At 46.5% G+C, this 25712-nt stretch overlaps 1 protein-coding gene across 1 annotated transcript; it reads right to left on the reverse strand.

Annotated features, from left to right (window-relative positions):
• Positions 1 to 1357: 1357 nt before the first annotated feature.
• Positions 1358 to 25158, reverse strand: ASB9 (ankyrin repeat and SOCS box containing 9). Its single transcript, XM_055123229.1, has 8 exons — positions 25129 to 25158; positions 24790 to 25009; positions 14689 to 14768; positions 10322 to 10429; positions 6725 to 6875; positions 4659 to 4793; positions 3602 to 3793; positions 1358 to 1491 (listed from the first exon to the last, which is right to left on the reverse strand). Exons 2-8 carry the CDS (start codon positions 24917 to 24919, stop codon positions 1367 to 1369), a joined length of 921 nt encoding a protein of 306 aa, XP_054979204.1. The 5' UTR covers positions 24920 to 25009; positions 25129 to 25158; the 3' UTR covers positions 1358 to 1366.
• Between the last annotated feature and the right edge of the window lie 554 nt (positions 25159 to 25712).

Consider the following 25712-nt stretch of genomic DNA (forward strand, 5'->3'; position numbering starts at 1 on the left):
AACAGGGACGGGGGAATCGAACCTGGGTCAGCCACATGTAAGGCAAATGCCCTCCCCGTTGCTCTATCATTCCAGCCCCCTAAAATTTTGTAATATTGTAAGCCAATGAAAAAAAGAAAACCTATACTCAAACCCTTCCCTCCCCCCACTGTGAGTAACCGGACAAACTGACCTCAGTGGGTTTGAGTCTCACCTGTAGAAGACGAAGGATTAGTACTCATCTGTTAGGACTGTTAAATGTGTAGTAGATACTCACAATTAGCAACCTCCTGAAGGCAGGGAGTAAAGTCTTTATGCTTTTCTAACCAGTAGCACTAAAAGAGAGCCAGAGAGCTAGTACAGGGGTTAAAGTGCTTCCTTGCATAGGGCAGGCCCTTATTTGATTGGTTAATCTGGTAATTTCCCTCTTGGAACCTCTGGAGCACTATTCCTTGCTGTATTTCTGGAACAGGCTCAGGCACACAGTATAATAGTATAACAGTATCTGTGGACTCTCGTTATTGAATCCATGACCACATAGAAATCAAATGGTTTTTCTTTTTTTCTTTTTTCTTTTTGGCTTTTTGAGTCACCCCCGGCGATGCACAGGAGTTACTCCTGGCTCATGCACTCAGGAATTACTCTGGTGGTGCTCAGGGGACCATATGGGATGCTGGGAATCAAAACTGGGTCTGCTGCGTGCAAGTCAAACACCCTACCCGCTGTGCTATTGCTCCAGCCCTGAAATCAAATGGGGTTTTCTAAAGCAAATTCTAGTCTTCCATTTTAGGGCCTTAGCAAATATTGCCTCACGTTTGCCAAATACAATTAATGTTCCATTTTTGTAAAAAGAAGATACTGTATATGGTTTTAGGAGATTCTTTCCCTACCCAGAATTTCTGGTGATACCATTGACAAAGTAGTGTGTATTGAATGCACAGAGTGCTGATTTCATAGAGTTTGATAGATGTGAAATGATTGTCACAATCAAGTTAATGAACACATTTACCTCCCTATGTCTTATGGGAGGAGGGAAGAGGGAAGAAGGAAGAGGAAGTAGGAGCACCTGCTATGTAGAAAATCCCAAGCATATAGTAGTACTAACAGCATGGTTTCCCAAGCATCGCCCAGTGTGGCTCTGGAGGCACCCAAGCATTGGGGTGACTTTAGAATCACCAGGAGAAGTCCCCAGTATTCTGAGGGACATCTGAGAATCCCTGCCCCCTCAAAAAAAACACAAAAGCACTCAGTGTGTAGTCATTAAAAATGACAATTTAATGTTCAATCCACAAGACTCTTGAACAGTAACTCTGAAGTTTTGAATTATGATAGGTCCAAGGCTTACGAAGATTTGGCCCTGGTCTGAATTTGCACTTGCTGAACATACTTAGAGGTGGAGAAGGAAACGTTTCAGCTCCTCAGGGATCATGAGTGAGTTGACTCTCTGATGGGGTAGTGCCCCAAAACACTTGCGGAGCCTCAGGCGGCAGAGCTGCATCAGAGAGGGAGGCCCTGGGAAGACCAGAAGACAGATTATACCCAGTTTTTTCATACCCAGTTTTCATACCCAATTTTTTTTCCCACACCAGTTTCATACCCCTGTGGTCACTTTGTCCTATTGATCTTAGAAGCACACATGATACACCCTTGTAGTCAAGGGGGAATATGGGTCTAGCTAAGCCCAGTTTTGACTTCCACAGGAGACCTAGCAAGGCCATATTTTCTCTTATCTGGTGACAGAACTGAAACACTTTCAGGTTTTGAGTAAGAACAGGTGGGAAGAAACACAACTCTCCATTACTAATGGGGGCGTGTGGAAGTGGGTTCTGGAATTAAGAAGTCACACACAACTCCCTGGGACAAAAATACAATTCATGTCAGGTTTTCAAATGCAAGCCATTCTGTCTTATCATTTGAGTGATATTCAGATGGTTCTAGCTCATGGACTTTCAGCAAATCATACATCATGGTAAGTTACTCTACACATGTTCTCTTGCTACATCAGACTGCTTTTTCAGTCTTATTAGAGCTAGGCCAACACTGGAACTCAGAAGCCAAAGGTGACCTGGTACCACCTTGCACAGAGAACCACCCCAGAGCTGATGTTTTAGGATAGTGGTTCACAGTGAGTGTTATGGGGCGGGGGAAAGGAAGTGTTTTGTTCACCCCAGGGATATTTGACAACATCTATAGACAGCTTTGATCGTCACAAATCAGGGTAGAGAATGCTATTAGCATCAAGTAAGTAGAAGACAGGGTTGCCATTAAACATCTTTTACAGGGCATGAGAGGCATCCCCCAGCTGGCCCCCAAATTAAAGAAAGCAGAGGATGAGAAAGCCAGAAGCTGAAAGAATGGGTAATCATTGTCCATCCCTTATTCCTATACCAAATTGTGATGGAAATTCGCAACTCTCTCTTCTTCTTACATTGTTTTGGGCCACACCCCACAGTACTCAGAGTTTAGTGCTGACTCTGTGCTCATGGATAACTCCTGGTGGTGCTCAGGATGCCATAGATTGAACCTGAGTCAGTTGTGTACGAGACAAGCAACCTACCCGCTGTATTATCTCTCCTGTCTCTCTCTTTATTAACAGCACTAAATACAACACAGGGTTACTCACCCAAGAACCCCCAGAGAGCTCTCAATTTAAGTTTGTTCTTCAAATGTAAAGTACACAGTGGTAGGCTCTGTGTGATGCTTTCATTTGTGTTTGGTGGGGCTGTGAATCAAGACATATTAAAGGCACATGTCCCAGGCCATATGGCTGTGCAGGCCTTGTTTGAGGAAACCTAGGCAGGGCTTAGGCTGCCAGTACCCTGGGTCAGTGGGAGTAGAAGAGAGGGTTTCATAGGACAGTGTAGCACTGAGTCCAGCATCAGTCCTGGACTGATTCTCAGCTCGATTCACTGGCCTTCCCTGCAGGGAGAACGGCCCGAAGCCGTCACACAGCCCCAATCCTCAGTCCAATGCAGTCAACTTCAAATGCTCTCCATCCCTCTCAGGCCAAATAGGGGCCTGTGCACCCCGACTCAAAGTCCAGAAAAGCTCCCTCTCCAAAGAATCACCTTGTCTGGATCTGGAGCATGAGTTCTGATTTCTGGAACAGCAAAGAATTCACTGGGAGCAACTTATAATGGCAACTGTTTTCGCGTGGCTGTGGACCACTCAAGAAATACTTTACAGTGCTTACTAGGTGACCTCTAACCCTAGGAACCAAAGGCCCCAGGAATTCGGCCTTTCTGAAGTACAATGAGGGAGCATTAAAGATTTGGAAACTCCAAAAGAGTCTTCTCTGCCATCATACTGACGCAGGTCTTACCTAACCATATGTCACCCATTCAAAGCACCGCCTTGTTCTCCGAGAGCAAGCCTCCCCGGCTCATATCTGTCAGTCACCCAGATCATCTGTCTCCAATATGGTCTGAAGCACAAGGGTAATTCACTGCAAAACCTGTACTGTATCCACCTCCCTGTCACCTCCTAACCCCTCTCCGCTGCTCACATTTGCTTATGGCAGAGAACGATACTTAATATGAGCTCAGTCAGCAAGTGCATGCTTCCCACTAGAGCCCGCACATAACTATGGATTAGGACTGGGGTATGAATAAAGTAGATGCACCTTCTCTCTCCAGGAACACGTGTGCCAGTGGAGAATCAGGAGGAACCAGCTCCACTGGGCGTTTGTTTTCAGAGTTCTTGAGATAAACATTTGCTCCAAAATCCATCAGGAGGCAGGCCAACTCCTTGCAGGTCATCCTGGCCGCCACATGCAGAGGGGACTCTAGCCCTTTGCCGATGTTCACATCAGCTCCTAAACAAAGACAATAACATTGGAGGGAGGGAGAGAGAGAATCTCCTGATTCAAAACAATGGCCGTTAGTTGAGCAGAAAGCCAGAATAACTTCAGGAACATAAGAATATGCTTGGAGGAAAAGACTGAAATATTACTGGAGTCTTAAAGAATAAACAAGACTCGAACAGGTGTCTCAGGTGTTGAATATAGTACTCTTCAAAGAAAATAACGCACTTATAGTGAATAAAAAATGAGGCAATTTCAATTTCTAAGTCAAAAAGAACTGGTGAAGGTCACAGGAAAACTCATCCCTAATCCAATAATTATGCAAGTCATACAGGAACTAATAGTATGACCGATTAGAGGGAGAAAGAGAAACATAATCATTGAGTGTCCACCCCTACCTGACCGTCACCATCATTATCACTATCGCCATTATTACACCATCATTATCATAAGCATGACGAGGAATGAGCGCATTCCTCGTCATTCATCATGACAATTGAACTAAAGTTCCAACAGTTTAAAATAACTCCCCATGAACTTGTCTGCCATGGAACCAGGGAAGAGATGGAAACGGGGGGAGGTATACTGGGGACATTGGTGGTGAAGAATGAATGAATGTGCATGGATAGAGGGATGAGTGTATGATTGAAACTCAGAAATGAAACCTTGTAACTGTATCTCACAGTGATTCAATAAAAAATAACTCACCATCCAAAATAAACAAACCCGTAACATAAATGTTAGTCTTAAAATAACTCCCCAGAGGAGCACAGTCAATTGGAACCCAACTCAGACTCTTCTACTATGACAGAATGAGATCTAAAAACATTTAATTTACTTTCATAACCTTCCCTTGTTTTATTTTTGTTTGTTTTACCAGAATCCAGAAGTCTTTTGGCACAGGCAACATGGTTGTTCTCGCAAGCCAGATACAGTGGTGTGCCGAGGAAGCCAATGTTATGGTTGACATTGCATCCATAAGATGTCAGGCATTCAATGCATTCCAGGTGGCCTGCAATCCAAGGTGGGAGAAAATGGTTCCATATGAGTTCGTTTAGGTGAGGAAGGACCTGTCCCACTTTCTGTGTGTTTGAATTTGTCAGCAAGTTATTCAGGGGACTTTGTCCTTTCCACAGGCTAGGGAATGGTTCTAGAGAATGTCATCTGGCAGATTGTAAGATGTGCTCTGTAGCTCTGGGAGCAACCCTGTTTGGGTCTACCAGACACAAAAAGCAAACAACTATTTTTAAACTTCCCTTTGTTTATAGCTTTATCGGACTGAAGTGATAGCACAGCAAGTAAGGCATTTGCCTTCACACAGCCGACCAGGGTTCGATTCCTCCATCCCTCTCAGAGAGCCCGGCAAGCTACCAAGAGTATCCCACCTGCATGGCAGAGCCTGGTAAGCTACCGTGGCATATTCGACATGCCAAAAACAGTAACAACAAGTCTCACAATGGAGACGTTACTGGTGCCCACTTGAGCAAATCGATGAACAATGGGATGACAGTGCTACAGTGCTTATGGCTTTATCATAGAAAAACAGAAATGGGGCCTGAAGGTGGACTTGAGGGAGAAGGACGTACTGTTGGTCATGCAAAAAGAAAGGAAAGTTACAGCCTCACGAAGGAAGGCCCTGGGAAAAACAGGCACAGTGAACAAGGATTAGGAGAAGCAGCCAAATCCAACATGAGGTGGGGCTCTTGTGGCCAATAAGGCTCTGTGAGAGTTGAGTACTTTCAACATTGCTCTTTGTGATGCTAGTTTATTTTTGATGTATTCAGTGAATAAGCTGAGTTAGTATGGCTCTGAATGAATAAATGCCAATGCTTTGGGACATAGTCATACTAAATTAGTCCAGTCAAATAAAGTTCCTCTGAGAATCATGAGAAGCAATAGTCTGAAAGTCACTGGAGAAACAGAAAGTCCTCTAGCAAGGTGTGGTCATCATGATGATGAAGATGAAGATGATGGAAGAAGAAGGAAGAAGAAGGAAGAAGGAGGAGGAGGAAGCGAAGGAAGAGGAAGAGGAAGAGGAGGAGGAGGAGGAAGAAGAACAACAACAACAACAGTAACAGCAACATTGGATAAAGCAAAATTTAGTTTAATATTTCATTTTTTTTGTTTTTTTGGGTCACACCCAGCGATTCACAGGGGTCAATCCTGGCTCTGTACTCAGGAATTAACCCTGGCGATGCTCAGGGGACCATATGGGATGCTGAGAATCGAACCTGGGTCAGCCATGTGCAAGGCAAATGCCCTACCCGCTGTGCTACCACTGCAGCCCCCTAGTTTCATATTTTGTCTCAGAGTCCACAGTTAAGAATATCAGGAAAATTGAGGCTTTTTTCTAAGGTATATTCCAGATAAGTGAGTTTTAATGTCAGCCTGGTGATTAGTGTGAGTTATGCTTGGAATTTTCTAGATAGCATATGTGTTTACCCCCTCCCTCCCGCACCCCACACACACAGGATGTAGGGAAATGGATGTGTTCATTAACTTGATTGTGACAATCATTTCACAACTATCAAATCCTATGAAATCAGCACTCTGTGCATTCAATACACACTACTTTGTCAATGGCACCACCAGAAATCTGGGAAGGGGAAGAATTGCCTAAAACCATATATAGCATCCTCTCTTTACAAAAAATGGAACATTAATTTCATTTGGCAAACTTGGGTCAATATTTATTAAGGCTCTAAAATAGAGGACTAGAACTTGCTTTAGAAAAACCATTTGATTTCTAGATTTAATAACAGAGTCCACAGATACTGATGGGTATTGTACTGTGTGCCTGAGCCTGTTCCAAGGAACAGTGCTCCAGAGGCTCTAAGAGGGAAATTATCAAACTTACTACACATAAGAATCACCAGCACATCTGGTTAGAGGATATATCCCTTGAAAAAGTGCATGGAAACAGTAGCTCTCTCAACCATTTACCTCTCTTGGAAGCCTCATGGATTGGAGAAGTCAGGTCACTCATCGGCAGGTAGCTGGCTCCATTCTGCAGAAGCAGCTCCAAGCACTCCCGATTGCCACTAATGCAGGTATTGAACAAAGGGGTGTGCCAATCAGTAGTCACACCATCCACCTGGAAACAAAAGATCCCAGATGAAATCAGGCAATAGGGTATTCTGGGTCCTATTCGAGCTCCACTCAAGACAAGCTGGTCCTTAACTTCTTTGAGAATTTCCATCCCAATCGCTGTGATATACAGATTCTCACAGGTGCATAGCACCCAGGCTGCTACTGAAACATGCTGCTTCCTCCTTGTTCTTTCCCGGAATGTTGCCTTTGAATTCAGTTAGGATAAATGCAATAGTTTGAAATCTAATATTCCTAGTATAACTCTTCCATTTGAGAACAACTCTGTACCAGAACAATTTCCCCACAGCAACCAATACCCTTCTGAAATAGTTTATGTTTGATTTTTCAAAATAAAATTATGATTTCATATATACCTAGAGTGAACATTTGCCCAAAGTTTAATTCATTCAGTCACGAGAGAAATCAGTAAGATGCAACAGATTATGCAGAGGATAGTTTAGCTAGTGAATCAGTGGAATGCTGATATGAAGTCACTAATAAAGCCAAAACGGGGGAACGTCCTAAAGGGCCACTTAAGGACTTTGGAGCTCATTCCTAATGCTGGAAATCAGACAGAATCAGAACATATCAACATTTTGCTGCAATGTTTGGGCTATTATCAAATAACAAAAGAGCAAAGTCAAATGCGGATACAGTTTTTCCTCTATTATTAGCTAATCCTCTGGTGAACCTGTTAAGCAATGACATAGTACAGACAATGAAGTATTTTCATGCAGGATTTCCAATGAAGGCCAAGGATCATGTGCCATTAAAGATGCCAGTGGTGTGGAACTACAGACTTTCACAGGGCCATGCAAGTGCCATGTAACACTGAGAGCATCAGCTCTTCCAAGTTTGCACCTTAAGTTGCCTTTCTTGCCTCTCTGGCTCTGTTCCCAAGTTTGGGGTAAGTTTTCTTTTCCATTTTTTGGTAATAATCTTATGATTTGATTTTATCCTTAGAGTTATTTTTGTATTCTAGTTTAGATGACATGATTTCAATAATGTTGATGTTTACTGTATTGATGTACAAAGTTGTTGCACCCACAGCCACCAAAGCACGGAGACCCTCCACCAAAGTCTCTAGTTCACATCCTCATTCTCACCATCCTCCCCCCACTAGTTGGTAATCTGTGTTTTGTAATCGAAGACTAAATGCCAGTTTTTGTCATTATTTGATATCATCTATTCCATTGTCTCAGTAACCTGTAGACCACAGATAATTAAGGTCATCTGGCACGTGTCCTGCTTCTTCTGACTTCTTTCACTTAACATGATAAGTGACACCCTCCAGTTTCATCTAGGTGGCAGAGAACAGCAAGATTTCCTCTTTTATTAAAGCTGCATAGCTATTTGTGCATATATGTCACCACTTCTTTATCCATTCATTAGTCATTGGATATTTAGGCTGCTTCCATATCCTAGCAATTGTACTAAGCATTGCAATGAACACAGGTATAGTGTTATTAACCAAACTATAAATCTGCTCATGCAGTCACCTGTGCCTCTCTATTGCCTTCAAAACTGAGCCCAGTTTTCTTAGTTTCAAGGATGTTTGGATTCTGACCCTTCTCATCTACTCCATTTGCCTGAAGATGATTTGAGGTCACAAAAATCTGCTCCTTTTCAGGCCTTTAATGCCTCTGCTGTTTCTAGTGAGTGGAAAGCTAAGCTTCCATCTGCTCCCACTCTGTTCAGCTCACTAGTCCCAACAGGTCTTCTGAGTTTCAGCTTCAGCATCCTGTCAGGAACCTCTTTGAATTTAGCTCTTCCCATCAGAGATAAAAGAGTTAGAAATGGGAGTACACCTGTACACTCCTAACAACTCCTTTCCTACAATATTTATTTTGTGGTGCTTGGCAAAAATGTTCACAGATCATGCACAGCATGCATAATCATTTGGAATATAGTTTCACAACTTCTTCCATCATAAGCTGGAGACTCTCCAGTCCATAAATCTGGGTTTTCCCATGTGACTTTGGTCAGCAGGATAATAGCAAATGGGAAACAAGCCTAGAGCTTTTGTCCTCTTTTGCTGTTCTTGGAGTTCCTGCTACCAGATGAACAAGACCAAGCAGCTTGATATAAGATGAGAGATCACGTTGATTTTCTGTCTCTTCATACAGCCCAGCCATGGTGATCATGAACTAGTTTTCCCCAGATGACCTCTCAGCTTGCCAGAAATGCATGGCAACCCAGTTGTAACCCCAGAATCAGCCTAAGTCAGCTCTGTCCAGTCAACAAAAGAAAGTCTTGACAGTTTGAAACAGATACTGTTTTTAGTCATTTCGTTCGAGTGGTCAGACAGGAAAAACTTAATTGATAAAACAAAGTATATTGTAACTATCTGATGTGGTTCAGATGCTATGCAGTAAACAAGCATATTTCTTCTCTCCTGGGCACATGATTATACTATATTTCCGGCCTTCCTGGCAGAAAGTTATGGTCTGAGTTCTGGTCAACGAATGGGGTACAGGCAAAAGTGATTGATGTTCTAAAAGTCTTCCATGTGCAATGCTCTATGCATTTCTCTTCCAACTATCTAACATGAAAGTAACCCTAAGAACACACATAAGAGCCACATGTTGAAGACAGTACGGAAACATAACGAAAGAACTGTGTGTCCTTGGAAAATGGCCATTCACTTGGGAACACCCATACTGAAGTGTGAGCCGAGTAGAAATTAAACATATTATACTAGGCTGCTGAGATTTCAAGCCTTAGTCATTGAAGACGCTAGCATTACAATCATGAAATCACTTATTTGTAGAGCTATCTCTTCTCTTAGTTTATAAGTTCCTCAAAATATTTATCCAGAGTTTTGCACACAATATATGCTCAGTAAATACTAGGTGAGAGATTATGAAAGACCTATATATTTTTTTTTCTGATCAGATTTCCCCATCACTTTTCAGCATGAGGGAATTTAGTTCTGGAAAGCTTGCTGATTACTAGTTGCAAATCAAATGACTCTTTTCCTTTTCCTCTAAGATATCATTATGCCATCCTCTCATTCTCCAATAACAATCACATGCCTCATCTCTCTCAATTCTCACAACATCACAACAAGAAACACAACTTCTTTGTTATTCCCCCTTATTTTCAGATAGAGATTCTGAAGATTCTAGTTAATCACCTGTCCAAGATTCTAATGGTAGTATATTGGAAAGATGATGTTGCACTGAAAATATTCTACAATACTTCTCTACCTTCCGGCCATAGGGATGAAGGGAAGCATTGAACAGAGGTTTATCAGTCATGACTTAAACTGAGTATTTGACCTTATCACTAAAGCAACTAAGATTGATGGACACAATAATTTCGGTAAACACTTTTCTTCATAGTTCTAGGCAGGCTAATATAATTTTTTAAAAGTCTGTAAATTATTCAGAATGGCTAGAAAATTATTTTCAGTCGGGGGTTCTAAGATGTTGTGTAAGCTTTACTTACCAGTGCCCCATGTCTTAACAGCAGGTTTACACAAGAGGCATGACCCCCCAGACAAGCTTCGTGGAGAGGTGAAACATGATCAACTGTGACCAGGTTCACAGGCCACCCCTGGAAGAGAACAATAAGGGGGTATAAAGCAATATTTCCAGAAATTTTGTTTTCAGCCATGAATCAGGACCTACTAAGATCAAAGTCGTTTAAAAAGCTACATAGCAGGAACATAGACTGAAATCATTGGCAAAACACATACTGTGCATGAATGAGCATATGGGTCCCACCCCCACTACCTCTCATCCCAAAAGATGTTGACCTGACTCAAAATGTTACAATGTGCTAAGTTGTTTAAAATGACATTAAAGGGGCTGGAGTGATAGCACAGTGGGCAAGGCACTTGCCTTGCATGTGGCCAACCCATGTTCCATTCCAAGCATCCCATATTATGAGCACTGCCAGGGGTAATTCCTGAGTGCAGCGCCAGGAGTGACCCCTGTGCATCACTGGGTATGACACAAAAAGAAAAAAAAAGACATTAAGCTGCTAACTGTGTGGGCTATTTGTTATGCATCAAGAGGTGACTACTATGGGTACAAAGCATGAAATGGTCCCCCAGAGAGGTAGAAAATCCTTAGGCAGAGGGGTATTCACACTGTCCATGTTTAAAGTCTAAAGAAACCAGAAAGTGTCTCTAAGGCTGTGAGGATCATCTATCCCGGGAAATGATTTTCTCTAAGAGATGGATCATGAACCCAATGCAAGTAGAACATAAAGAAATGGAGGAAATTCGGGGTATGCTAGTCAGTTAAGAGAAAGTTCAGTGTAATTAATGATTGCAATATATTGTCTTGTTTCCCAGGATTGTAAAAATTGACTAAAACTATTCCAATATTTTGCTGCATTTAGCATCATTTCTTTTACATGGGCAGGCGTTTACAATTCAACCTCCTGAATGGCCCATCCTTTGGACTTTTACCCTCTGACTGGTAAGTCCAAACTTACTGAGATACCTAATCGTTCTGACCATAAAAATGAGACTGCAAGGGCTCAAATGCAGCCTTTGGGAGAGCTGAACCTGAACTAGGGTTTCATAAGTGATAAACCCAGTACTCCACACCATTCTGCCGGAAGGCACGGTATCATCTCTTCCTTTGGAAACTCAAATCCCATCATTACCCAGTAGATACCCAATGAATGCCAGTTATCCTCAGACTCAAAGACTTTGAATCAATTTTATCCTTCACAAGTATGACCATAAACTTGAAAGTATGGCATCTACTTTACTTTCTAATTGCCATTATTTTGCTAAGAAGATCCCCACAAAAAGAAGTTCTTGAATCCCCTTTTCTTTCAAAACTCTTTACGTGTTACATATACATATATGTGCAGGGAAGATGGTAATATTTTGGGCTCCTCCACAGCACAATTGCTAACTATGTGACTGTGTGAGCATTTGTGGAGCATAAACTGTGTGAACATTTGCAGAGATATGGAGAGAGCACCCTGGGCACCTGTGCACATGATCACTTGCTCATCTGTAGGATTCTGGAAAAGAGCACCGTCCTTGGGTATCATGCCAGCTTCGTCTTCCTCCCAATAAGAGAATGTTGCCCAAGACAGGGCAGAGCAATAGAGCAGGAGTTATAAGGCATGTCAGACCTCCCTAGGACTTCTAGATGCTTCTCTTTTGGGCTGCTTGAAATCCTGGATCCAGATCCATAAACCAGCCCAGGAAACCAACTATATGTGTTTAAAGGGCTTTCGAATCTCACACTCCACCTCCAAGTCATGTTTCCAATTCTCTGCAAAGACAGAAGCATCTGGAGACATGGCTAACAAAACAAATCCAGCCTCTGTCTGACACACTCTCCTGCACCTGCCGACCCCATTGCCTGAATGCCACCCCTCTCCTGGTCCTGCAAGCTGCTCATAGGCCCATTGGTCATAGAAGGAGGAGATATTGCATCCCATTCACAACTTGGGACCAAGCCCAACCTATATCTGCCAATCCAAAGAATCCTTAGCAAAAAGAACGTTGTCTTTGCTACTGAGTTTGGGGTGCACATTGTTACACAACAAAATTAATACAGGTAGGTGCATGGAAGTCTCATTTTATAAAGGCAGAAAATGAGATTCCAAGAAGATAACTTCCTCAGATAATGCTGTAGGATGAGAGACGTGAATTTGCTGATGTTTAGTAACATGAGAATACTGAACACAAATGAACATCAGTACAATTTAGTAAGTGATATATCAAAGCATCAGTGTTCATTTTTCAACCTATCCAAATAAAGTAAATGCTTCATTTTTATCTGAGAAGTGGCTAAACTTCTTTAGTTATGTGTGGCTACCTAAATGTCTACTTACAATACAACTACAGATACAGCTTAAAATAATGGCTTAAGGTAATCTGAAGTTTTGCTTTTTGGGGCGTGGGGGAGGGTCCAAGCAGTGCTCATGGGATCTGGGAGCCATTTCCTGGTTACACCTGACCAACCAGGCCAGGGATTGAGGCTCAGGCCCTAGGATATGAGGATGTGGTGCTGTTTGGAGCCTGGCACTGCTTCTGGGGGAGGGGCATTTGGTGCCAGGATTGAATCTGGGCCAGGTGCATGCCTGTACTTATTCTGTACTATCTCTCCATCCCTGAAAATTTTCTGTGGAAATTATTTTCCTGTAGAAAAATTTCTTACTCGAGCTAACGCCATTTTTTTCAAAACACACTGGTTTTCACTAACCACCATCTGAAACTGAAGATGTCCTTCAATCACGAATGTATACAGCAAACCACAGTATGTAATAACTTAGAGAGCTGCCATTGAGAGTAGTAGGATATTATTGTAGTATTACAACTGCTGTGGATATCTATAATGTCTCAAAATATATGTTCCATATACTTAAAATTTATGGTAGCTAATTGAATTACTGTCAAATCATACTGAATGCATTAATAAAGTCCATGTATTAGTAGGTTCCATTTGGACTTTCACATTTTCATTGGTTTTCTCTGTACTGCGTTTCATGTACAAGGCATTAATTGGTCTGAGAAGGGATCCACAGACTTTGCAAGACTATATATTACACAGAAATGGTCAGTAATTCCTAATTTAAGAGATATATAGCCAGGGAACAGAACATTTTGAACAAAATATTGATTGTAATATTAAATGCTTCCTTAAGACCACTAAAGTTCCCATTCATTTCAAACCAGCAAAACTCACATTAATGCTTACTTGAAAGTTAAACCCAGGACCAGAGTAAATGAACAGAAAACTAGGAAGAGCCACTATTAACCCAAGATTCAACAGAACTGAACATTTGTTTTTGATATGACAATATTTTGTATTTTAAAAGGCAATTTAAATCATTTATTTGACACCAGGGATTTTCAGTCCCAACTATACTGATATTTGGGGCTAGTTCATATCTTGGTATAGGCAGGCATCCTGAGCAAAGCAGGATTGTTTATTAATATCTGTAGTATATCCATAGTATCCTTAGCATATCCTCAGTATCACCCCCCATCTCCACTCCTAGTTTCGACCATCAACAATGTCTCGAGACAATGGCAAATATCACCTAAAAGGAAAAACTTTTCCTAATTAAGAACTATTATTTTATGGGGGCTGGAGCAAGAGCACAGTGAGTAGGGTGTTTGCCTTTCACGTGGCCGACCCGGATTCGATTCCCAGCATCCCATATGGTCCCCTGAGCACCGCCAGGGGTGATTCCTGAGTGCAGAGCCAGGAGTAACCCCTGTGCATTGCCAGGTGTGACCCAAAAGGCAAAAAATACCAGAACTATTATTTTATGTAATACATTTCAATAGCATCATCTAGTGAATAAGGTAACTAAAAATTGAATGCATTAACATTCCTATTGCTGATGCAAAAGGTTATTTATCATTTACCTATGTGGTGCACAAAATTATACTAAATTGTGATATTATATTGTATTATATCATATATATGTGATGTGATATTATATTGTGATATGATCACATTATATTGTGATATGATATTATATCAGTCTCCAAATAAAAAAGACCAGATAGAATTGGACTTAACTCTCATTTTGCCAAAGAAAAATATTGCTTTTTTCTGGGGGGACTCCCCAGCAGTGTTCTGGGGCACAGGAACAACTGCCAGATTCAGGTTCTACTAGAGATACAGCCAACATCACTAGGAAGTGGGGGGGGCGGGGAAATATGCAGTGCCAGGGATGGAACCTGAGAGTCTTGTTTATGACAGGTATGTGCTTTAGGCTTTTGAACTATCTGTCCAGCCTGAAACTTTTGAATTTCCTCATCACACCATCCTTCTGCTCAGTGCGGTAAGCAACAGAATGTGCTTTTCCCCCCTAAAGCTACCTACCTGTCTGATGAGGTTCCTCAGAGACAGCATTCGTCCATGGATAGCAGCCTCATGCATGGGGGACCAATCAGACAGAGCATCTGTACAGAGAGAAGAACACATTACAGCCTGCTACTGGCCTTTTCACCCCAAGGCTCCCCTCCCCTGGCTTCAGAAATGCCTAACCATCCTTACTGGAAGGAGGCAGTGAATCCCAGAAACCCAAACTCCCCTCAGCACCACAGCTTTTCTCCTCCTGAAATTTCCTGTGCACGGTTGATTTGAATGGTTCTGAGAGTGCACACAGATCTGTCATGTTCAAACTTCCAACCAAAGGAAGGAAGAGGAGGCTGACAGTCACCGTATGCGTTTCACCACAATCATCACTGATTGTATGCCAAATTTTGAAGAGTAGGGTGCGGGGGTTTGAGCGATGACACAATGGGTAGGGTGTTTGCCTTGCACGTGGCTGACCCAGGTTCAATTACCAGCATCCCATATGGTCCCCAAGCACCATCAGGAATAATTCCTGAGTGCAAAGCCAGGAGTAACCCCTGTGCAACACCAAGTGTGACCCAAAAAGCAAAAAAAAAAGTAGTGTGAGGCTATTATATAAAAGGGTTCCACCCCACAGTGCCGGTATTACTGAAAAAAATTAAGGTGCACCATCAGAGTGGTGGAATACAGTAAGTTGTTGAACTTTGACATGCTGGTTTACGGTCCAGCAAATGGTCTCTTGGGCTAAGGGAAAGAGCTTCAGTGAGAACTGGCGATTGTGTGTTCAGCTACAGTTGTTTGTCTGGTTTGCCGCACGAACACAAACTTTGGTATCAGTAAATGATGCCACACTCTAAGTCACAGTAATCATGCAATTATGCATACTATTAGGCTTGGAATCAAATGGACACTGACCGGTATCTATTCATGGGTTTTTCTCTGACCCCAGCTATCGGAGTTTATCTGACCTTGGAACAGGGACATCTTTTACTCCCAAAGGCAACATGCCAATAGTGTTCTGAGCAAGCTTTGGCTTCTGAGCCGTGGTTCCCTGCACATGCTCTGAGCTTTCACTCCCTCCTCTGAGTGTGAAGGCAGCAATAGACCTCCTTTGGCTCCATGCCCGTTCACTGCTCTTTTCAGCCCCACTACTCAACAGTCTCAGGTTCACCCCCGAATCACTGCTATGTCAAAGAGCAAAGTTGTTTCACACCCATATGGAAGGAACGCACGTTGTTAGGAACCATGTCTGGTAACCCTAGCCTGACACCTTAAACGCCAGACTCTACCCTGAGTGAGGCATAGACTTGTATGTACTTTTTTTTCATCTTCAGTCGTGAGTGATTTCCAAAACAAACAACCACCGGAAGTCAGAATATGAGGAGGCTCATCGGAGCCAGCTGTACTCCCAGCTCTGCCTGAGTAAAAACACACTCCACATCTATAGGAGCGAGGCAGGACAGCAGAACACTGGTCACACCCTGAACAGAAACGGGTTTCCCTGCAAAGCCCCAAAGCCTTTAAGCACCACAGACTCATTATGTTTGGATGAGCAGATGCCTGAAGACCCCCATCTCACTCCATGTGTTTTACTATCATCACGTGGTCGAGGACAAAAAAAAAATCAAAACCACGATCCCTACCCAAGAGTGAAGCAAATGTCAATGTCATCTGAGAACTCGCTTTCACTTGGCAGGGGTTCACTGAAAGCTGGTTCCCAAGAATCTATAAGCAGCATGAAGTGAGGCCCGGACCTAATCACAAGGCCTGGGAAAGCGAAGGGCTGTAAAGGAAGCGCCTCAAACGTGCTGCTCCAAGCCATGCTGAGGGAGGTAAGCCCGCGATCCAGAGCTCTCAGGGCCTTCCCCTTCCCAAGGAACGAGGGTCACAGGAGGCACGGAACAAACAGGAACGTGCTCTCACCTCCTGGCTGTGCACCGCCACTCCCCGCCCCCCTGCCTGCACGGGGCCCCTTCAAGTCAAACTGCCTCTCCCCCTCCGAACCTTAGAAACTCAGTGTCCTTGTCCTCCTCCGAGCTTCCAAATTCTCTCTGGAGAAAAAAAAATAGGGAGACTACCAGACTGCAGCTAATGGAACAGGTTTCTCTCCAAATAAAACGAGAACGGGAGGAAGAAGGATGCTTGCCCAGTAGGTGCTCGCTGTGAACAGCATCCACGGCAAATCTTGATTGAGAAGAAAGAGTCACGCGGTGCGAAAGGTTTTGAAAATCAGGTTGAAATAGATTGGCAATTGTCCCCTAATAGGTCCCCCTGTGCGCGATAATTAGCTTTTCTTCCCAGAGCTGGGCTGCTAAGGAGTAAGAGCTGCCACAGTCCAGAGCCTCTGCTGAAGCTCAGGGATTTGCCAGGACAGCTGTAACAGTCCAAGCAGGTAGACCAGGCCCGACGTGGGAACTGTTCACAGTTCATAAAAATGACAATTATATTAGCGAGTGGAGACAGAAATGGGCTTTTAATTTCTGTTCATTCATCATGGAACCATTAACTGCAATTAGGGTAAATAACGAATTATGGACATCTCAAAGAGGAAAGAAAAAAAATGGCTACCTGAGATTTTTGTGCCCCGCATCCAAATGTAGCCTTGGTAGAATGTACAGAACAAAGAAGATCTGTATCTTTGAGAAGCGCACAGGGGGTGTGTAGGCATGTGCCATGAAGGACAGACAGTGATCTATGGCCACCAATCAATCAACCATCTGCCTAACAGCTTTATTGAGCGGCAATTCACATCCTGCACGATTCGATCATTTTCAGTATATCCACAGAGGGGTATCATCACCCTAATCCACTTTAGAGTATTTTCAGCCTCTCACCGAGAAACCCTCACCCACAAAGCCACCAACTCCCCTTTCTGCACCCTGCAAGCACCACCTTGGTGCCTCTGCCTATGTCCTAGCCCTGGAATCAAACCACTGTGTTCCTTGGTCACTGGCTTCTTTCAAAGAGCAGAAAGTCTTCAAAGGTCCACTTTGTCCATTCGTGCTGGGGTATTTATCAATACTTCAGCCTTTTTCACGGGCACATGAGGGCCAATGCATGGATAGACCACGTGTTATTTATTCACTGTCTAGATTGACATCTGGACAGTTTCGGCTTCTTAGCTACTTGGTTTTGCAGAAGGGGGACTCCAAAGGTGCTTGGGAGGCCAGGTTAAGGGGGGTCTCCCAGGGATTTTTGGACAACTGGACCTGCAGTTCCTAAGGGCCTAAGGGGTGGTGCTGCTTGAGGCCTCCAAGGCAGTGCTCGCAGGACCATACCCAGGTTTGCCTCATGCAACGCCAGTGCCCAAACCCCTCTACTCCATCTCTTTCCCCATTGTTGCTAATACTGCAGATATGTACAATCACGTACAAGTTTTGGGCAGATATAAGTTTAAACTCGTGGCTAAACACCTGGGTATGAAATTGGTGTAGAAGAGAAACTAATATACTAACGTTGACCATATCAATAGGATAGGACAATGTTAGCCTTTGGAGGAAGTGCCAGACTGTCCAAAGCACTAGACCTGGTGATATTCCCATAAGCAGGGGGTCTGACTTTGCCTTCTCAATGTCAAGTCATTTCAGGCTAGGATTGAGTAAACCCAAGCGAGTACCCTATTCTGCCGCAAAGAGAAACCTGGGTCAAACCCAAGTTCATCTCAGATCTGTATGAAACCTTTATTCTCTTCAGCTCCGTACAACTGACTATGCCAAAAAAAAAAAAATTCAGTTGTAGCAATATGTTGGCATTATCTGGTTCCCAGACCTTAGACTGCCTGGGAATTCACACACAGTTTAGAAAATGACTTATCTTAAAGGGGGTTCAGAGCACACTTTGTCTTTAAAGAGACGGGCCAGTGTTGGGGGGGAGGAGGGGAGGGACTCCAAGCGCTGGAGTCCATGCCAGAATGCCCCATCCCAGCCCTTTGCCAGGGGTCATATCTGAACACCCTATCAGAAGCAGCTCCGTGAGAACTGTGCTGAGAGTAGCAAGTCGCCCCCCCAACCTCACACAGAGACCTCACCCCCACTCCCTGCACAGCACAGGGAATAGCCTTGAACATAGCACATTTGGACACAGGTTCCCCAGCACCCCCCGCCCCCTGCTGGCATGGGGCGCTCTGTGCAAGAATAGACCTCCTACCCCAGCACCACATTGAAAGCAACTCCCACCCCCACCCCCCGCCACCCAGTGCTGCAACGCTACAGCCCCGTGAGCACTGTGCCAAGAGTAACATCTGGCAGCACAGACGACGAAGCATCATACTTGGAGTAGCTGCCATCTAGCACCAGGCTGTCAGTAGACCCCTAGAGGGGCAGCTCCCCACCCACAGTGCCATGGGGGCAACAAAGCACTACCTCCCACCCCAGCCACTGCAGCCCTCCAGAGCACCACACCCGGAGTAATCTCCGAGTGGCACACCGACTCCAGAGCCCCACAGCAGGCGTGGCCCTTGGCTCTGCTCTAGTATTAGGACCCCAGCACGGTGCTCAGACTGGCCACCCCCACTCCAGCACCAAGTCAGGAGTAACCGCACACCCCACCCTTCCCGAACACCCTGTCAGGAAGAGCATCCTCAAGACTGTACCCCAAGCAGCTCCTCCCCCAGCCAGCGCCTGGCTTGGAATAAATCCGGAGTGCTGCACCCCAGTAACTCCTTCACCCAGAGGCACACCCGCTGTGGCCCCAAACCCTGGGATTTGCAGAACCTTCACCCCAAGCAGGCCACAGCTGCACCCACCGTTAGATCCGAAAGCAGCTTTACCTCTTCTGGGGGCAAACGCAAGGGGGCCAAAGGGGAGAACAGAGACAAGATGAGCAGACAGAAGTGCACAACCCCCTGTGCTCATCGTCTTTATACCTTCTCCGCGCCCTTGGGACATAAAGGATTCTTCCCAACACTTGTTCCTGCAGGGTCTATTGCTTTTGCTGCTCCAAAGGAGGCAGGTAACAGTGTGGCCAGCCATGGCTCTGCTGCCACACTGTAGCTCTTGGTTAAACGGGGCCAGAGTGTCCCAGCTAAGTACCCAATTCGGCTCCCCTCACTCCCTTCCCAAACTGAGTCTCCATCAGTCACTGCAGGACACGAGGAACACGGCCATTTCATTTTGATAGCAATTTCTGGGCTGGATATTCCTTCCACTTCCATTATTTCCGAAGAGATTTTAAAGCACGTTAGTTGGATACCCTCTGCAAGGGGCTGCTCAGGAAGATTGGAGCACTCCAGTCAACGTGGGTGGGAGCATTAACAGAGCTGCCTTGGGTGACAGTTTGGCAGGCCAAGGGGACAAAAGAGCAGTTGGGCTGCTCCAAGGGGCAGGAATACTGGCCTTGGGTCTTGGGTGGCATTCTAAGGCTCGGGATAGCATGACGCAGGAGAGGCCCCGAGCACTGGGTTTGCAAGGCAGAGAGGAGGTGGGTTGGATTCCAGGCCAAACTTCAAAAAGAGACGGCTGGGGCCAGAATCAGGCGAACAGAAAATGAGCCTTAGACCTGGAGACTGAAGCAACTCTTGGGCAAGTGCGTCTGGCCCCGGCACAGTGTCTCCTTCTCCTCCCCTCCCCTCCTCCTACCTATCTGGATGAGACTGTTCACGGAGGAATATACCATTGCCCGTTTCATCAGGGTGCCCCACTCTAACAATACAGGACCACTTGGTTGCCGAGGCACAGGTGTATCTGAGTGTGCCTAGAATGAATGAAGACCTTTCCTTTCCCGACTCCTTACAGCTAGACACTCTGTCAGGGTGTCGGAGAGTGAGAAAATTTTCTCGGGGGGGGGGTGGGTGAGTAGGAAGAAGGCCAGGCCTCAGGGCTGCAGCAATAGCACAGTGAGTAGGGCATTTGCCTCACACGTGGCTGACCCAGGTTCAATTCCTCCGCCCCCCTCAGAGAGCCCGGCAAGCTACTGAGAGTATCTCACCCCACACAACAGAGCTACCCATGGCATAATCGATACGCCCAAAACAGTAACAACACGTCTCACAATGGAGACACTCCTGGTGCCCGCTCGAGCCAATCAATGAGTAACAGGATGACAGTGACAGTGACTCCTACAGCCAGAAATTCTGTCAGGGTGTCGGAGAGTGAGAAAATTTTCTCAGGGGATGGGTGAGTAGGAAGAAGGCCAGACCTCAAGGCTGGAGCAATAGCACAGCCGGTAGGGCATTTGCCTTGCATGTGGCCAACCCGGGTTTTATTTCCAGCATCCCATAGGGTCTCCTGAGCACCACGAGGAGTAATTTCTGAATGCAGAGCCAGGAGTAACCCCTGAGCATCGCCGGGTGTGAACCAAAAAGCAAAAGAAGAAGAAGAAGAAGAAGAAGAAGGCCAGACCATAACACAGCAACAAAAAAGTTTGCAACAAGTGCAATAGAGGTATAGCGAGTGAGACAGAGGCGTAGCAAGTGAGACAAAGGCGGGAACTTGTTGCTCCTTCCACACACTTGTCAGAGCAACTGAGCATGGACACAATTTCTTTGCCCTTAAAGCTAAAGCATGACCTACCTATGGGGGTAGGGTTCATGGGGGTGTCTTCAGGAAGCCATTGCTTCCAGGGTCTGCCTTCAGCCTCCCCAAAGTCCTTAGGGAATTGGCCGGAGCAATAGCAGGTGCGGAAAGATGCCAGCACGGGTAGGAGTGCTCCCTGAGCACACAGTCAGGAGCTTAAACCGTGAGCACTGCCAAGTGCAAATCCCAGACCCCAAAACTCAGTCTTCAGGGAAGGGACAAGAGACAGAGCCCAAAGCACCTGCTTTGGTGCCTGCTTTGCAATGTGAAGGCCCCCGGGTTCAATCTCCAGCCCCGTGCTCCTCCTTCCAGCCAGGAGTAGCACCAAACTACCCCAGAGCACTGCTGGGCCTGCTCCCCTCCCCACACAAACACATTAGAAGCCTCCAGGAGAGGACCCTTCTGGTGAGTGGCCGCCAGACCCACAGCTTTGTGGCATGTAAGATTCATCACCCCCACCTCCCACCTCCCTTGTCTCTTCTACTTTCTGAGTACTGTGGGAGTCACACCTGGAAAAGTGAAGGGGGCAGGGCACTCGTATGAGTGGTGAGGGTTAGACCCAGGGCATGCTGGCTGCCCGGCCCTCCTGTCCGGCTTCTGTCTGCTGCTGCTGTCGTTGTGGTGGATATGTGGTTTGACAGCCACTCCCTATGTTAGCGGGGATGACTCCCAGCATGCTCTGGGGACCGTGCAGTGCCAGCATCAAATCTGTGGCTTCTGCAAAGCTTCTGTCTCTGTTTGCAGGGACACAGCTAGTCAGCCCATGGCGGCCAGCCCTAGGGAAGACTCTCGCCACCTGTGGCAAACAGCCCGATTTCCAAGAATGTCCCGTGGTGCTCCACATTATCACCTCTACATAGGTTCGGGAGTGAGCACACTCTTCAACCCATGACAAGGCATGTGGAGGGGGAAAGACAGCCCTTTCCTGTCCTGGGGCAGCGCAGTCAAGCCATAAACAAATCTCCGTAAAGATTTGGTTGCCATCCTCGCTTCCTTCCCTTCCTGCCTCCAAGATGCGGGGTAGAGAAAAGCCTTCAAGGGGAGGTAAAGGCACAGAACTGCCCCTAGACAAACCCCAGACACCCGAGCCCTATTTCCCTCCAACCTGGGCCTGTGCAGGGAGATACGCTTCGCCTGGCCCGGCCCAGCCATTTAGAAACAACACGCTGAGCATTTCACATTCCACACTTCACCAAGGTCAAGACTCCAGAAACATAAACAAATGGAACTCGGCTCTCACTGAGGTTCTGCTCACAGAGGCAAAGTAAGGCAAGGCAAGAAAAATCTAGGAGGGCTTCCTGGAAGTTGTGGCTCAGCTGGACACAGGGGGGAAAAAGATGAGTAGGAGAGATTGCCACTCAGATCAGGAGAAAGAAGACAGAACACAGAGGTGTCTTGACATCAGCATGTGAGATACCACTGCGCCATTTGCTTCTTTGGAACCTTTTCTTCCCTTTGTCCCTAAGATGGAGACCTTTCCCAGCAGGCTACCGCCAGTCACAGCCACTTTCCCTCCCCCAGAATTTTGGCAGAGCTGCCCTGAACCCATTCCCCAGCCCCGGGCTCACACCACGCTGAGCTTCGAGCCCCCCGGAATTTTACATCCACATCCAAACCCCTCATCTTCCCCTCCACGCGCTATTCCCCAGCCATCTCCCCTTCTCTCTTATCCGATGTCAACACGGGCTCGAAAGCCGTGTCAACGCTGGCCGCCTTCGCTCCCTCAGTTCCAAAACTAACCCCGCAGTCCAGCCCGTTTTCTCTTCCCTTTGATCGCTTGCCCTTTCTCTGTCAAAGTTCAGCCCAAGTGCCGGCGTCGTGTTTGGATTAGTGACGTAGTTCTCAGAGTGAAGTCCGGGTGACCTGGCGAGCTCTGCAGACGCCCAGGTCTCACCCTGGGCCCTAAAGTGAGCTGACGCTCAGGGCGACAGCCCGGCCACCTTCATTCCAGTCCGACGGTGCCATGACATCTGAGAGTTTGAACACCAGTGGCTGAGCGCAAGCCCTCACTCTCATCCCACAATCCATCCCGAACAGCTTCCTTGGCATATTCAGCAGGACAGCTGTCTGCTCGGGACCACCATCCCGGTCCCCTGCCCCTGACAAACCAACCTCATCCACCTCACTTTTACTGCTTCACTCCCAGGTTCCATCTCTCCAAACTCATTCCCAAAAAGATGCCCTGAGCCACTGCGTCCTAGCTGTGTCACTGTGCGAGCTCCCTTTGAAGCGTCCTTCCTCCAGGTTACGTGCCCCCCACCCCCTCCCGCCCAACCCTTCCACCCTTCAGCTCCGGCCTGGGTTGGAAGGAGGCTCTTCAGAAACCCCCAGCAGTGAAAAGTGACTGGCACCCCAGTTTCACGTGGAAACAAAAGCAAACATAATTCTTAGCTGGGAAACAATCCCGCGCAAGTCAACCCAATCACCGATTCTTTCCTGCTTTCAAAAATACACTCTAGTTCACTGTTTAAACTGGAGGTTGGCGCCACTCTGAATCCATCTGCTCTGAGTGGATACTCTATACCACCCTGAATACTGATCACTGTGATTTCCCAATCACACTGCCATCTGAATATTGAATTCCTAATTACAGAATTGTCATTTGCACGTAAGTATTTCATTATCGAGTTGATATTTGTGATTTTATTGAAATGGAAAATAATTACTTGGAAAATATTTCCGAATAACATTCGATGATTTCCTGACAACCCGCATGTGTTTCATCATCCCTATTTGAAATGAGTCCATGTATTAAGCTGACCTCATCATTTAGTTCATTGTGAAAGAAATTCATTCATGAAATCGAGACCTGCCTTTGCCACATCCTCCACCATTCAAGCACGCTGCCCGTGTGCAGGGTGAAAGTGGATGAAGAAATGAATGAGCGGGCTCGTCTGCTCCGCTGCTTGGAGCAAAGGCAGTTCCGACTAGGTTTCTTCTGCTCTCCCCCCTCCCCGCCCCGTACCCAGATGGCATTGCAGGACACTGTCAAGTTCTGGCTGCCTGCTCGTCCTCGCTCCGTGCCCCGGGCCCGTTCAACCTTGCGGGTGCCGAGTGCATCGGCTCTCCGCTAGCACCCGGGCAGCCCATTTGGAAGCTCTCCATCAGGAGCCACCTGCTGAACGCACAACGGTCACGCCTCTGAGCGGTCACCAGAAGGCCCGCCGACAGGCACACCTGCAAGCCACCTCTCTCCTGTTCAGGTTGTTGTTGTTGTCCAACCGCTCTTTACAGTGAATCCACCTCTGGTCTCAAGGCACCATTAACAAGCCCAGCAGCCCCACCTAAAAGCTGAATAAATGTTTCAGCAGCGAAATAGCCTAATGTAGAAGCAACTTTCCCAGCCTTCCACGGTCTAAAACTGATACGCTCGACCCACAAACAAGCATCTCCACAAACACACAAGCACTCTAGGAAATAAAGTTTTCGTGAAAGAACAGAAGGGGCAAGGCCCTGGGGTGGGGGGTGGGGTGGGCGCCGGGAAGGGGACGCGTGTGCAGACACAGGCATCCCCAGGCAGGCCAGGATAACCAGCATGCCGCGGTCCCCCGTCTCTGAACCCCACTTCTCCTTCCCCTCCCCCGCATCTCACCCCCCCAACCCCGGGACTTACCCCCCATGCGTGGGTTGTACAGGACTCTGGGGACCCGGACATGCGCTAGGGTCAGGGGCGTGTTCTGCTCCCTTTCCTCTCGGCCTCGTCCTCGCCCTCCTCTCGCTCTCCTCCCGCGCTGGCTATCCATGCTGCGCTCCAGCAAAGTCCAAATTCGATGTCCCCTGCTCCCGGGAAATTCCAGGCAGGCAGACCTGGTCAGCCAGCAGAGAACAGCTTCCTGCAAGCAGAGAAGGGAAGGGACAGGGGAAATCTGAGTCCTACCTTGAGGTCTCACACGCGCGCGCGGAGCCTCCCGGCCGGCCACGGAAGCACAGACACACACGCCCGCTCGCTTACCCCGCAGGCTGGAAGTCCTCCAAAGCCCAGGAGAACTCCCCCCCCCCCAGCCTAAGTCTGCAAAGTTGCTGATGTCACGTCCTTTCCCCACCAGAGACCAATCAGCGAGGAAGCCTTGGGGTTTATCAGGAAGGAAATTTAAGGTTTGTAACTTTGGGAGAGCACAGGGAAAGGGGGGGGCGTGTGGGGAGGCGTGGGGAGGAGCGCTCCTGCTCCACCGAGGTGGTCTGTTTGCTTTTTGTTTGCTGCTGAGCTGGGTCTGCTGCAGCCCTGCTGAGCTGCCTGCACAGCGTGAGGAGGGCGCCCTGGCCATCTGCACATGTGGTTTCAATTTTTTTTTTTTCTGGGAGTTTCTAATGTGCCTATATGTTACAGTGCGGCAAGATGGGAAAACACTTCTGCTTTCTCCTTGCCACTGCAAGGCAAGGATTTCGCGAACAGCCCTGCTTTCTCATGCACACGGTCCGTTTTCACTTCTAAGGAAATTACTGAAAGCTGCTGCTGCAGGAACCGGGAGATGCTGTGTGGCATGAGGATGAGGCCAGAGATTTGCCATATTTCTCCTCCTGGTTGATTCTATCAGA

The sequence above is a fragment of the Sorex araneus genome, chromosome X, assembly GCF_027595985.1.
Source record: "Sorex araneus isolate mSorAra2 chromosome X, mSorAra2.pri, whole genome shotgun sequence".
In the NCBI taxonomy this organism is placed as follows: Eukaryota; Metazoa; Chordata; class Mammalia; order Eulipotyphla; family Soricidae; genus Sorex; species Sorex araneus.

What these genes read in the sequence shown, in the direction of transcription:
- ASB9 (XM_055123229.1), bottom strand. Translation starts at nt 24,919, where the DNA reads ATGGATAGCCAGCGCGGGAGGAGAGCGAGAGGAGGGCGAGGACGAGGC. An exon ending in TGTTAAGACATGGGGCACTG is followed by an intron (nt 6,876 to 10,321) that starts GTAAGTAAAGCT and finishes TTTTGTTTCCAG; the next exon opens with GTGGATGGTGTGACTACTGA. An exon ending in CAAAAGACTTCTGGATTCTG is followed by an intron (nt 3,794 to 4,658) that starts GTAAAACAAACA and finishes GTCTTTGTTTAG; the next exon opens with GAGCTGATGTGAACATCGGC.